Here is a 14628-nt window from a genome sequence, read left to right on the forward strand (position 1 = left end):
CCCGTGATGAGATGCTCATGACAGGATACCTGTGACACTGTGCCCGTGTTCAGGTGACTTTTCTGGGGTGCTCCATGCCAGGGTCCCATATTGGGGTGCCCCATGTTGAGGTGTCCTTGAGGGGATGCCCGTAATGGGGTGAGTGCACCAGATGGCCACACTGGGGTGCCCATGTCGGGGTGCCTGTGCTGGAGCACCCATACCAGGGTGCCCCACGTTACGGTCCCCATGCTGAGGTGCGTGTGACAGTGTGCCCGTTTTGGGATGCCCACACTGGAGTGCCACATGCCAGGGTGCCCATATGGGGGTGCCCTGTCTTGGGGGTGCCCTTGCTGGGATGCCTGTGCCAGGGCACCCATATTGAGGTGTCCGTGTCAGGGTGCCCTGTGCCGGGGTGCTCATTTTGGGGTGCCCATGCTGGGGTGCCTCATGCCTGGGTGTCCTGTCTTGGGATTCCCATAGCAGGGTGCCCATAGTGGGGTGCCCGTGTCAGGGTGCCCTGTGCTGGGGTGCCCGTGGCCAGGTGCCTGTGTTGCTCTGGCCTGGCCGGCAGCCCCCGACCGGCACTGCCCGCCCTGCTGCCCCTGCCCGCGCTGCCCGCCCTGCCGGCGCTACCCGCGCTGCCCGCCCTGCCGCCCCTGCCCGCGCTGCCCGCCCTGCCGGCGCTACCCGCGCTGCCCGCCCTGCCGCCCCTGCCCGCGCTGCCCGCCCTGCCGGCGCTACCCGCGCTGCCCACCCTGCCGCCCCTGCCCGCCCTGCCGCCCCTGCCCGCGCTGCCCGCCCTGCCGCCCCTGCCGGCGCTACCCGCGCTGCCCGCCCTGCCGGCGCTGCCCGCCCTGCTGCCCCTGCCCGCGCTGCCCGTGCTGCCCGCGTTGCCTCCTGCTCGGTCCCCGCGAGATGGCGCCGGCGGCCCGGGAGAGCCGTGGGGGGGACAGCGGGACCTGCCGCGGGTGGGGGTCCCGAGTGGTGTGCCCCTTGTCGGGGGGCTGGCCGTGACCCGCATTTGGGGGATGGGTGCCCCGCGTTTGGGTGGAGGTGATGGATGCCCCGTGTTTAGGGGATGGGTGCCCCGCGTTTGGGTGGAGGTGATGGGTGCCCTGTGTTCAGATGGAGGTGATGGGTGCCCCATGTTTGGATGGGGGTGATGGGTGCCCCACGTTTGGGTGGAGGTGATGAGTGCCCCACGTTTGGGTGGGGGTGATGGGTGCCCCATGTTTGGATGGGGGTGATGGGTGCCCCATGTTTCGGTGGGGGTGATGGGTGCCCCATGTTTGAGTGGGGGTGATGGGTGCCACACGTTTGGGTGGGGGTGATGGGTGCCCCGTGTTTGAGTGGGGGTGATGGGTGCCACACGTTTGGGTGGGGGTGATGGGTGCCCCGTGTTTGGGTGGAGGTGATGGGTGCCCCATGTTGGATGGGGGTGATGGGTGCCCCACGTTTGGGTGGAGGTGATGAGTGCCCCACGTTTGGGTGGGGGTGATGGGTGCCCCATGTTTGGATGGGGGTGATGGGTGCCCCATGTTTCGGTGGGGGTGATGGGTGCCCCATGTTTGAGTGGGGGTGATGGGTGCCACACGTTTGGGTGGGGGTGATGGGTGCCCCGTGTTTGAGTGGGGGTGATGGGTGCCACACGTTTGGGTGGGGGTGATGGGTGCCCCGTGTTCGGGTGGAGGTGATGGGTGCCCCATGTTGGATGGGGGTGATGGGTGCCCCATGTTTGGGTCACCCACGCTAGGGTGTGGGTGATGGGTGCCCTGGCTGGGTGACGGGTGAGCTGTGGGGCGGGGGCAGCTGGTGTCCCCAGGGGCCAGGCACGGAGCGGGGCACCCAGCCAGCTGGCACTGTGGGGACAAGGGACCCATTCAGGCGGCTGCGTGTGCCATGGCTGCTGTGGCCCCGCAGTGGGCGGCTGGGCTCTGGCACCCTGCTGCACGTGCAGCCGGCACAGCCCCTTGCCCCGACTCTGCCAGCACCTCTGTCCCCCACCCAGTCCCCCCTGGAACAGGGACACAGCCGCACGTGCAGGGACGGTGCCATCCTGGAGCAGGGATGGATCCCAAGGATTAAATACCGCGGCCTCATGCCCCAAAATGCCCCATTTAATTGGTTGCTTGGAATTGGTTGCAAACACTGCCAGGCTGGATTGGGCCGGCCCAGTGAGCTGGGGGTTTGGGGAGCCCCTGGAAAACTGGGTGCTGCGTCCTCCCCATGCACCCAATGGAGCCAGGGTGCTGCAGCCTGGCTGCCCACTGCAGCACGGGCAGGGGGGCTGGGGGCTGCCCAGCCAAGGGGTGCACTGGGGCCAAAAGCTGCCCAACTGCTGAGCCAGCGGCAAGCTGGGAGCCCCAGTGGTGGGGACAGACTGGTGTGGGCTGTGGGTCCCTGTGGGGTCACGGCAGAGGGTCCCCACGCGGACCCCGTGGCCCCGGGAGCTCTCTAGCAGCGTGGCATCTGCTAATGCATGGCAAGGCCATGGCGCCAGGCGATTCAGGTGCCGGCAGAGCCTAAAAGGATGAAATTGGGGCTGGTTTTCCGTGGCACAGCACAGAAAGCTGGCAGGGTTGGGGGGGAGCCGGGGGGAACCCCAGCTCCAGGCTGTGCAGGGGGGTTGGAGCTCAGCACCCCTCGAGCAAACCCCGCTCCAGCCCCATCCCACCCGGCACCCAGGCAGAGCTGGGCTTTCCCGCAGCAATTCAGCAAGTGGCATCGAGCGGGTGCCTGCGTGCCCTCAGGAGGTGCCTGGTCCCCAGATTCTGGGGGGGCTGTGTGTGACGGGGAGCCCTGGGCTCAGAGTGGAGGTGAGAGCCCCCGTTTTGTGCCTGCACATTGCTCCCTGCAGAGGGAAGCCCCTCTGGGGGTTTAACTCCAGGACCTCTGGCTGGGTTGATCCACCACCGGTGTGGGGCAGCAGCCCCCGGGGCCACTCTTGCCCCCCCAGTTTGGCTCCTGGCTGGGCCCAGGTGCCACCACGTGGTGATTGACTCACCAGCACATGGGCACCCACACAGCCCATGAGCACGGAGCAGTTGGTGGGCGCAGGGGGAGTTTCCTCCTCCCCATCCTCTGCCCGTCCATCCCAGCGTGGTGGTGATCCCCGTGGGAGTGGGATGTGCGGGGCAAAGCCCTTCATCATAGCACCACCCCCTGCCCCACACAGCAGAAGGGGGAAAGCTTCAGGGTGGCTGCAGCCCCAGGTGACAGTGACTGGGGGGGGCTGGCAAGGGCATGGGGTTCACTTGCAGCCAGGGTGGTGCACAGGGAAGGGCAGGAGGGGACAGGCTCAGCGATGCCCTGGTGCAAGCATAGGGTTGGTGTTTGCTGAGTGGGGGGAGAGCTGGGAGGGGGTCATGTCCAGTCAGCACCAGTGTTTTTCCCCCAGCTGGTACTGGTTCACGATGGGGGACCTCTCGGCCGGCTGTGCAACCCTCTGTACCCCCTGAGAACCCCCTGGGCTGAAAGGTGCAGCCGCAGCACCCATGGGGGTAGGCAGTGGGTGCCCGCCAGCCCCAGCAGTGGGGGCGCTGGGGACAGGCAGCAGAGCCCATGTGGGATGTGCAGCTATTGGAGCAAGGGGGACGCAGCCCTCTGGGCGCCGCACACCTGGCCACACTGGGGATGTGATCACTCTGGGCTTGTTCCAGTGGAAACATCCCTGTTAACCTCGGTGGGGTGTGGGTCCAGCCCAGGGGGGCTGAGCAAAGCCGGCAATTTGGCCAGCATCAGCTACGGTGAGTCTGGGATGCTGGCTCCTCACGTGCGGCACTGCCATCCCTGGGCAAGGGCAGCTCCAGCGGTGGCAGCCGTGTCTCACTGGGGAGAAAAGCCCCCCCAAACTGGGCTCAGACAGACCAGTTTCCAGGACCAGACTGGGGACATTCACAACCACGAAGGGCTCTGTCCTCCCCACACCTCTGCTGGCACCAGTGCGGCTGCGGCATCTCTCGTCTATCCCGGTCCCCAGTGTTAATGCAGCTTCTGCATCCTGAGAGGAAACTGTTGCATCATTTTGTTGTTGTGGCAACTGCAGCCGGAGCATCCCCGGAGAGATTTGGCCCAGGGAGCTGTCAGGACAGATGGAAAGGACAGATGCTGCTCCATCATGTGGAAGGGAACTCCCCATCACGCTGCAGGATTGACCCCTGGAAATAAAAATGGGGCTTGGAAAATGGCACGTGGGCCATTTTGCGAGGAGGGGAAGGGAAGCTCTGCAGGGCTGGGCTTGTGTTCGCATTGTCAAACGTCCTGCCCTGTTTCACGGGGCGGCTGGAAGGCTGACAGGGGACCAAGACATGCAATTCCAGCTGGGGTTAAACAGCTTAACTGCTCCACGAACCGAGCTGTTCGACAGGAGCCATTTGAAGAGCCTGACTTTTATTGGTCCTACCACGAAACAGTGAACAGAGCTTGGCTGTGGTCCAGGCTCAGGGGAAGAGGAGGAAAAACCACGCACCACCAAGGGCACCAGTAACCCTGTCACAGGGGAGCCCAGATCAGGAATAAAGAGAAAGATGTGGGCAGCCAGGATGAGGGGAGACTTTTGCAGGGATGGGGGTGTCAGAGTGGGGAGCGGGTGTCAGAGGAAGGAGCTGAGCCTGCCCCCTGGGGCTGTGGACCACCAGCATCTTGCCCTGCTGTTACAGGGGCAAAAGCCCAGGGCTCCAGCTGGAATATTTAATCTGATGGGAACAGACTTGCCCGCATTAACCCGCCTCATCATCCAACTTGTTATTGTCAACTAAATCAGGTCAATACCCAAGATGAGATGTCGCTGGAAAGGGAACTTTCCGGAGGAAGCCATATGCACCTCGAGCCCCTGAGCCCACCCAGGCCCCCACCCCATGGCCAAGCCCCACCCCATGTCACCCACGAAGGTCAATGCACCCAGGAGCATGGTGGGGTGTCCCGCGGGGAGCTGATCCTGCAGCCCCAAGGGGAATAACACCAGTGTGGGAAGGAGCTCAGGAGGTGCCTTTGCACCAGGCTTGTGCAGGGCGTGCTCGGAGCACCGCTTGTGCAAGATGTTGTTGGTGCATCGATGCCCTCCCTGTGTCCCCCCCATGCCCGCAGGAGCCAGGCAGAAGCACGGCCGTGGTCTGGGGGCTGCGCAGCGCTTCCCCGTTCCTCCCTCAGTCAAACCCAGTTTGCTTGGTGGTGGCAAAAAAATTTACTTAGTTCTGAATTGCAGCGGCACGGAGCCGGGAGGTGCAGGCAGTGGCGGGGGATGCAGCGGGGGCAGCCCACCCAGGGGGAGACAGGTACCGCTCCCCCTGCAAACCTCTGCACTGGCCAAACGCAGCAGCCGCCGATGCCGACGCTGGTCTCATGGCGCTGGAGTGGGTGATGCTGGTGGTCACTGCCTGGTACCCCCAAAAAATCAGTGGTCTGTGGAGCCCTGGAAGCACCTGGGGGTCTTGCTGCAGTGCAGAGCCGCGCCGTGGGCAAGCATGGGGCAAGTGGGCAGAGGAGACCCAAAAAAGCCAAATTTTGGGGCTGTCAGAGGGGGCAGAGCAGCCGCCACCTCTTGGGGGCCAGTTCAGCTCACTGCGCCGGCAGCAACCAAGCCATGGCTGTGCTCACTTCCCTCGCCTCGTCTGGATGGAAAACTTGGCGAGATTGGTGCAAGAAGGATCTCCGGGGTAGGGCAGGCATCACCTGCCAGAAGACCCCAGCGCTGGCGCTGAGCTGGATCCGTCCAGGAAACGTTGTCATTGTCCCTTCCGTCACTCCCCATTAGTAGCCCAGGAGCCCACTTGGGCCACACAAGGACTGTGACGACAAACTGATTAAAGACCAACCTAACGAACTCAAAGAGAATTCTTTAAGCGGAGCCTGCTGTGCCTCGGAGAGCTCCTGCCATGTCTATTTATTTAAATTTAATGGAAGTTTTGTGGTACGCTAATTAAATATGAATTGATTATTTAAGAGGCAGTCAGAGCAGTTTAAGCACTGCTGACTTGATGATTTTAGTGTTTTCTTTAGAAAAACATTCCTTGTTATGTAGCTTTCTGCACGTACGGACATTTAAGGAGGAAAAGAGGGATACAAAGGGAAGAGCGGCCGAGCTGGGACCTGGATGCGCTCCTGGATGAGGGAGCAGCAGCAGGGACAGGAGTGGGGACATGTCCCAGGGCGAGGTCGGCGGCGCAGGGCTCTGCACCCACCTCTACCCAACAGTGGCTCGTCTCGGTGGAGGACAGCGACCTGTTGAAAAGCACAGATGTTAGACCATGCACAGAACACCTCGCCAGGAAATATCCCGCTCCAGCACGCAGCGCTGCCGGGATACGTTTCAGGCACGGTGCATCCCCCACCTGCCCACGCGGCGCCACCAGGGCGACAGGAGCAGGAGCATGGCGCCTGTGACCCAGGCCATGATGCTGCTTTTCAGCCCAAATATTGGGCGTCTCCGTGCGTTGTCAAGGCGGAGGGAGCGGGATCCCGAAGGACTCGGCAAAAGCCCACTGGGCTCTGGTGGCCTTGCCTGGCCCCAGAGTTGTAGCCCAGCACAGGGGGAGAGATGTCGTTACAGCAGAGCAGGGACACCGTGGGCTGGTGCGGACCCTGGCACCGTGGCAGGTGGCCCCCCAGCCTCCCCAGCACGTTTGCAGCTGACCCACATCCTCTCCATCAGGGGAAAAGGGAGATGAGATTAGTACGTGGGGGGCAACAGCCAGGAGAGACAGATGGCAAAAGCATCCTGCCCCGCGCCGTGTTTACCGATCCTGGGCTGAGAAAGCGAGAACTTGAGCGGGGTGTCCCCAGCCCGCCGCTTCCAGCACAACTTCCACCGCTGCTTTGGTGGGGAAAGGCCGGCTCCTTCCAGAAGCTGTCGGCAGGACGCGGGAGCCGAGCTCAGGCTCAGCAATGCCGGCCCAGGCTGCGAGCGCTGCCTTGGGATGCTCTGGACCCACAGGGAACTCATCCCCAGCAGACGCGGGATGCTCCTGTCCCACCAGGATGCTCATCCCCAGCAGATGCAGGATATTCCTGTCCCACAGGGATGCTCATCCCCAGCAGACGCGGGATGCTCCTGTCCCACCAGGATGCTCATCCCCAGCAGATGCAGGATATTCCTGTCCCACAGGGATGCTCATCCCCAGCAGACGCGGGATGCTCCTGTCCCATCAGAATGCTTCTCCCTGGCAGATGTGGGATGCTCCTGTCCCACAGGGATGCTCATCATCGGCAGATGTGGGATGCTCCTGTCCCATCAGGATGCTCATCCCCAGCAGATGCGGGATGCTCCTGTCCTGCAGGGATGCTCATCCCCAGCAGACATGGGCTTGCTGCTGCTTTTCCAGCCCTCAAATGGAAACCCGCATGTGGCATGCAATCCCCCCGCTCCAGTGGGCGTGGGGTGGGAGCGGGGTGCAGTGAGGCTGTTGGTGCTGCAGTGGCGTTGGGTGCTCTTCCCTCAGAACCACCTGCCACCAAGCTGAGGGCTGGAGAGCCCCGAGGCACTGGGCACTGCACCCATGTGCCACAGCCTGAAAAATCACCTGCTGGGATGGCAGCGGCTGCTTTTGAGGGCTCCCAGCCGACCCGGGGGTGCAGGTGCTTCACCTGCTGGAGCTCTGAGCCCACCACCCCCACTGGAAACACTCCTGCCCCCGCACCAGGGCTGAGACTGGCAGCTGTGGTCGGCTCCAACTGCTGCGACGCAGCGATGATGGCAGCTCCTGCGGTCCTGCTGAGACCTTCGGCACGGAGCCTGCCCCTTCTTGGGGGGATCATGCCCGTGTGCACCACCAGGACCCTGGGGCGCCGCAGGTGGGCACACACCCTGCCAGGAGCCGGTGTCACCACCGAGGGTGGCTGAGTCAGTGGTGGGCGTCGGGGTGCACCGTCCCTTTGCCAAGGTGCCAGCGTGGGGCGAGGTGACCCCGGTGTCGCCGGTGGGTGGGAATCCTGCGTCGGCCACCGCGGCTGCACCTGCCGGGGTCCCCAGTGCCGCAGCTGGTTTGGGGGAGCTGCGGCAACGCTTCCTCCGGCTGGGATTTTCTTGTCCCCACAAGCGGAGGAGCCCCAGCAGCAGGAGGCCCCCATGTCCCACCCCACCATGGGGCTGTGTCCCTGTCATGCGTGGGGATGGGGCACCGGGGCTCTGCCTATAGCTGGAGGGGGACAGCGCCTGCACCCCAGAGCAGGGTGGCAGGGCACCCAGATGTCCCTGCACCCCACCCAGGTGTCCCTGCAACCCAGGACAGGGTGGCAGGGCACCCAGGTGTCCCCAAACCCCAGGGCAGGGTGGCAGGGCACCCAGATGTCCCTACACCCCACCCAGGTGTCCCTGCAACCCAGGACAGGGTGGCAGGGCACCCAGGTGTCCCCAAACCCCAGAGCAGGGTGGCAGGGCACCCAGATGTCCCCGCAACCCACTCAGGTGTCCCTGCAACCCAGGACGGGGTGGCAGGGCACCCAGGTGTCCCCACACCCCACCCAGGTGTCCCTGCACCTCAGGGCACCCACAGGTCCCCAAACAAGGGACATCAGCACCCACAGACCGCACCGGCAGGGGAAGCTCTGGCCTGACGTTATCGCTCAGCTTTTATCGCCCAGCTGCGGACACAGCTGGGCACCTACAGAGATGCCAGGGGACATCATGGCCTCCTCGCACAGTCCTGCTACCGGGTTACGCTGGGTTGTAAGGCTGTAGTTGCCTTAGGGAGCAGCAGCTGCCGGGCCCCCTATCGCTGCTCTCTGTGCCTCCGTTTGTGGGCGATGGACCCTGGTGCCCCGGCCCCGCCAAAAGATGCACCGATTGACACGCGGGTGCTGCCCTGGTGCGAGGCCGCGGGCTGGGGGTCCCCATCCCCCACTGAAGCTCCTACCTGGAGCCACATGGAGCCCCTCGGGTGCCCCCGGTTGAGTCACACGCGTCTTGTGAAAAGCTCATGCTGTCACTTGTGCGAAGACTTTGCACCAGCAGCCACGCGGCACATGGGCATGTTCTGTTGCTTTAGTGACCTCGATGTTGCACGGGGCGCGCCAGCCTTGCACGGCCACCCAAGCGCAGTGTGCCAGCCTCGTGACATTGCATGGGGCACACCAGCCTTGCACAATCCTTCGAATTCAGTGCGTCAGCCTTGCACCCTCACATGGGCTGCTCCAGCTTTGCACGGTCACCCAAACACTGCATGCCAGCCTTGTGCCGTCACGGGGAGGGTTCCAGCCTTGCACTGTCACATGGCGCTCCAGGCTTGCACGGCCACCGGAGCACTGCGTGTAACGCTTGCACTGTCACATGGGGAGCTCCAGCCTTGCATAGCTGTGTGAGTGCTGTGTGTGACCCTTGCACTGTCACACGGGGTGGTCCAGCCTTGCACGGCTGCATGAGTGCAGTGTGCAAGCCTTGCACTGTCACACGGGGCATTGCGGCCTTGCACGCCCACCCAAGCGCTGTGTTCCAAGTAGTGTTACAGCTTTGCACGCCCACCTGAGCACAGCATGCAAGCCTTGCACTATCACATGGAGTGTTCCAGCCTTGCACTGTCACACTCACGTGGGTGTTTTACCCTTGCACAGCCGCCTGAGCATGGTGTGCAAGCCTTGCCCTATCACATGGGGAGCTCCAGCCTCACACTGTCACACTCACACAGGTGTTCCAGCCATGCACTATCACACATATGTTCCAGCCGTGCACTATCACACGCATGTTCCAGCCGTGCACTATCACACAGGGTGTTCCAGCCTTGCATGGCCACCTGAGCACAGCATGCAAGCCTTGCACTATCACAGGGGGAAGCTCCAGCCTTGCTTGCACTGTCACACTCACACGGGTGTTCCAGCCGTGCACTATCACATGGGGTGTTCCAGCGTTGCATGGCCACCTGAGCATGTGGTGCAAGCCTTGCACTATCACACGGGTGTTCCAGCCGTGCACTATCACATGGGGTGTTCCAGCGTTGCATGGCCACCTGAGCATGTGGTGCAAGCCTTGCACTATCACATGGGTGTTCCAGCCGTGCACTATCACACTCACACATGTGTTCCAGCCGTGCACTATCACACTCACACATGTGTGTTCCAGCTATGCACTATCACACGTGTGTTCCAGCTATGCACTATCACACGTGTGTTCCAGCCGTGCACTATCACACTCACACGTGTGTTCCAGCTATGCACTATCACACGGGTGTTCCAGCCATGCACTATCACACTCACAAGTGTGTTCCAGCCGTGCACTATCACACTCACACGTGTGTTCCAGCTATGCACTATCACACGTGTGTTCCAGCCGTGCACTATCACACTCACATGTGTGTTCCAGCTATGCACTATCACACGGGTGTTCCAGCCATGCACTGTCACCTCCCCGTCACACACACGCGTGGCCCCGCAGCCCGGCCGTGCTACGCGTGTGCAACGTGCTGGCCTCGCCCCGTCGCGCCCCCGGGGGTTTCCAACCGGTGCCCGACCGCAGCGCCCCAGCCCCGCGCGAGCCCCCGCCGCGCGTGACACCACGCGCGCCCCCCCCCCCCGCGCGGGGGCGCGCGGGTGTCACGCGCGGCGGGGGGCGCGCGCGTGGGCGGGAGCGCGCGCGGGGAGGGCAGCTGAGGACAGGGGGGAGGGAGCGTGAGGCCGCGCCCCCCCCTCCCCGCCCCCCCCCCTTCCCTCCCTCCCCTCCCCGCGTCTGGCGCGTCGGTCGGGCCCGGCCCGGCCCGGCCCCGGCGCCTCATTGTGCTTTGCCTCACGCCGGCCCAAGATGGCGGCGGCGCCGGAGAGCCCCGCGAGCCGCTAACGACAATAGAGGGAGGCTGAGGGGGAACGGGCGCCCCCGCCGGTACCGGCCTCCCCTCCCCGCCGCTCCCCCCCCTCCTCCTCCTCCCCTTCCTCCCTCCCTCCCCGTACCGCCGCCTCACCTCGCACACGCCCCCCGGCCGGGCCCGGCCGCCACACCCCACCCCGGCCGGCCCCTCTAGCATGGTGCGGGGCCGCCGCCGCCTCCTCCTCCTCCTCCGGCTGCCGACATGGGCGAGAGGCTGGAGCTGCGGCTGAAGTCGCCCGTGGGAGCCGAGCCCGCCGTCTACCCCTGGCCGCTGCCCGTCTACGTGAGTATGGCCCCGGCCCCGGCACCTGCCCTGTCAGCGCCGCCCGGGCCCGGCCACCCGCGGCGGCCCCCAGCCCCTTCCCCCCCTCAGCGCTCCCTGTCACTTGTTAATCAATCTGTTAATGCGTCCCCTTCCCGGCAGCGGGAGTAATTGGCGTTATTTCCCCGGGAACGGGAGTAATTGGCGTTATTTCCCCGGGAGCGCTGGCCGGGCGGGAGCCCCCCCGGAGCGGCGGGTGGAGGGTGAGGGGCTGCCCGGCCCGGGGCGCCGCCGCCGCTCTCCTGCAACTCAAATCCCCAATTTCTTTTTATAATTGGTTGACTAAACCGAAGGGCGGGGAGGAGGAGGACTGGTTAATGAAAAGTTTTCGTCTTTTCCTCAGCTGGTGTAACTGGTTAATAACCAGGGCTGCTTCCAGCGGGGTGGCGAGGAGGGGGCTCCCGGGATGGTAAACATCGCCCCCATCACCCACGGCTGCGGGTGGTCGGGGGGGCACCCCCCCCCCCCCTCGTGATATGTGGAAATAATCAAGAGAAGCGTTAATTGCGGGGAGGTTAATTGAGTGTCGGTGCTGCTGCTGCCGCCTCCCTCCAACGGGTGCCCTTGGAGCTTCTCTTTTATTTCGGCTGAACAAGAATTCAAGTCAGGTTTGTCAGTTGATGGCAGCCGTAATCCGCATGCTTCCCCAGAAAATGTCACTTGTCCCCGCTCGGTGACACGAGCCGCCGTTTTTCTCCAACTTGCCTGACTTTTTTTCCTGCCTCTCCCGAGCCCCGGGTGGGAGATGTGTGACCTTGATAACAATGTCCATGTGCCAATGGGCGAAAATCTCACGAGAGGCGAAAGGCGTCGGAGGTTTTGCCTTGGTGTTTTTCTAACGCCTGCAGGGTTTGTACCAGCCCTTGGACGATTTTCCACTCTTAACTGTTGGTAGCACCTCTGAGAGCAGTTCGTGAAAGGAAAAAAAAAAAAATCTCTCTGTTTTACTTGGCCTGGGTGCTGTTGATGATCCCTTGTGTTTCAGGCTTTGCTCTTGTACGTGTGCTGCTGCGCGGGGAGAACATGCTGGGACACACAGGCTGGGGCGGCTGATATTGTTGCTCGCTTGGCAATCGTGACGCGCTTGTGTGTGAATGATTAGAAATATATTGCTTGTGGCAGGGGAGATGGCTGCGTGTTCGTATCTCCTGCCTGCCTTTCGGTGCTGTTGCTTTATCTATGGTTTCCCAAACATCCTCCATGTATACTGGCGTGCTGTTTTCATCGGCTGCTCCCGGAGCTGGAGCCTCCAGCACACGCTGGTTAATGCAGCCTTTCCTGTTTGGGCAGCTCTGTCATTCGTGTCTGTGTGTGTTCGCGGGCGCGGGCTCTGCTTAAATTGACAGAAACTGAAAGTATAACGATGTCCAGTTCGGTTTTCTTCGTGTGGCCAATTATTAACTTGCATCTCCGAGCAGGTTGCGTGAAGCATAGGTTAAAGATTACATAGGTTAGGGATTAATCTGGAATGAAGGAATGGTTTTATGTAGATTCATAAAACTTCCTACAGGCTTAACAAATAACCCTCCTCAAACTGTAACCTCAAACACCCCCACCCCGCCTTAAAACGTGTGTTTCAGTGCTGCTTTTTGCAGCATGGGAAGTAAGGGTTTAGTTAATTTAGGAGAACCTGGGCAGCCGCTTGTGAAGATGGCACGGTACATAGAATTTCTTTCCCAGTGAATGAGAAGTACAACGGGCCGGGATGCTTATCCACATGTGCTATGTGCATGTGTTAAGGAAAACTGTACATCCTGCTGTTAAACCGGCCTCTTTGTGTTGCAAATTTTTCCACAGTAATACAGAAGCGGATGGGTCATCTGGAGCCAATCAATATTCTGTTCTGCAGTTTTGGTGGAAAGATCACACCGCGTATTAGAGAAGCGTGCGACTGCGAGCGTGGGCATGCAGGCACACACACGCACGCCGCTTGCGGCTCTGGCCTTTGCAGCAGCGGATGAACTCTGGAGCTTTAGAAATAAATCCTTCTCTCTGTACACGGCAGCGTTTGGCCTGCTAACATTGTACTTTGCTGAACTGTAGACTTTCTTTCCCTCGTTGGCTCAGCCTTGAGTTGGCAGCAGGGTATATGTACCGTTGTGGTTTCAGAGCTCAGCTCTGTTTGACGTAAGCAGAACATTTCTTAGTTTCACCACTCTTTCTGCTGCTTGGTTCCTAGGAAGCAAGGTGGGATACCTGGAGGGGGGGGGTGGCGGGGGGAAACCACTTCAAGTAGTTTTATTTAGCAGCATTCTCGGTGCTTCCTGTTGTATGCCGTGAGATATATTTTCCAAAGGGAGCTGGAGAGAAAGGGGAGGGGAGGCTTGCAGTCCTCGCTAATTATTTTTGTGGAGAGCGCCAGGAACGGCAGGGAATCATCTTTCCCAACATTAGAGGCCGAGTGGTATTGTAGACCTGCTGCTTGATGAGCACTGCTGCGTGATGTAACCCTGCATTGAGTAACTTGGCTATTTTTGTGCTCTTACTACATCTTAAATTAGCGGCATTGGTATTGCTGTGTAAAAGGCTAAGGGTCTAATCTCTCGTATTAATGGATGCCTGGATTAATAACGCATCTATTTACTGCAGGAACGCTGCTTATTTCATGTATAATAGGAAAAGTGGGGTCTCCTCAGACTGCTGAGTTTGCATAATAGCTCAGCTGACAAACTGGTGCTTGTTGGGATGCTAAAAGAGCCTGGGAGGGTGATGTGAAACATGTATTTCCCTACCAGTCTAATTAGGGCCGTGGGAGGAGAGAGCATTGGTGTTGCAGATACAGCCTCCCACTGGCTTACATACAAAACTGAAAGTATGACTCTTTCCCCCGCCTTCTGCTTTTCTCAAAGGAAAGGCCACGGTTTCCTAATGAATACATGGTGAGCAGTTCTGTCCGTAGCACACTGTGATGAGTAAGTTGAATAGTGCATGGTGAGTAATCTCTCCTCATGACTCACAAAATATTTTCTGATGTTGACCTCTGTTTTTATGAGTGCCCTGCTTAATCAGAGCTGAAGTGAGTTTATTCTTTTGTATGCTGCTTAGCTCCTTGACTCCCACATACCTGCCCCATTTTTTTGTTTGCGTTAGGTTGTCAGAGACCAGTGATACTGCGTTAAAAATTTTGATTTTTGGTATCGGGTGAGGTACGGGCCTGGATAAAGGAAATGCGTAATGTGCTCAGATGGGCGAGGAGCAGAGTTAATGGATCTAGGTCGTCTTAAATAGGCTAATGCTGACAGGGGATGGCATTTGTAGTCATCCTTCAGGTATTGATGTGCACGACTTGGTACTCATTACTTAGATCTGATGGATACAAGGGCTGAAGTCCCCTTGTAGTTCTAAGACTTGCAGATATTTAGGCTTATTCCAGAGAACTGTCTTTTAAATTGGTTCACTCTCTTGTCTCTGGCTTTTACTATAGTTAAATCTGAATATTTATTAGGTTTAACGGTGGAGTTTTTTCATATCGTGATAAGCTCTGCTTAATCTGTGAGGTGTCTGAGGTTGCACTTTGAACTTCTCTTGACAACAGTTC

General features: G+C 60.5%; 1 protein-coding gene across 10 annotated transcripts in view; it reads left to right on the forward strand.

Moving 5' to 3' along the window:
• The first annotated feature begins 10628 nt into the window (after window positions 1-10628).
• The window catches only part of DOT1L (DOT1 like histone lysine methyltransferase), a 76698-nt gene continuing 72698 nt past the window's right edge, over window positions 10629-14628 (forward strand). For 4 of the 10 annotated variants that reach the window (XM_055707748.1, XM_055707756.1, XM_055707752.1 and 1 more), the window contains exon 1: window positions 10630-11051. In XM_055707748.1, coding sequence (XP_055563723.1) covers window positions 10971-11051 — 81 coding nt within the window. In that variant the 5' untranslated portion in view covers window positions 10630-10970. Of the gene's footprint in view, window positions 11052-13907; window positions 14022-14628 lie in introns of those variants that run through there. The other 6 variants (XM_055707754.1, XM_055707757.1, XM_055707753.1 and 3 more) reach the window with 3 other exon arrangements.

Source organism: Falco cherrug, chromosome 4, assembly GCF_023634085.1.
Source record: "Falco cherrug isolate bFalChe1 chromosome 4, bFalChe1.pri, whole genome shotgun sequence".
Lineage (NCBI taxonomy): Eukaryota > Metazoa > Chordata > Aves > Falconiformes > Falconidae > Falco > Falco cherrug.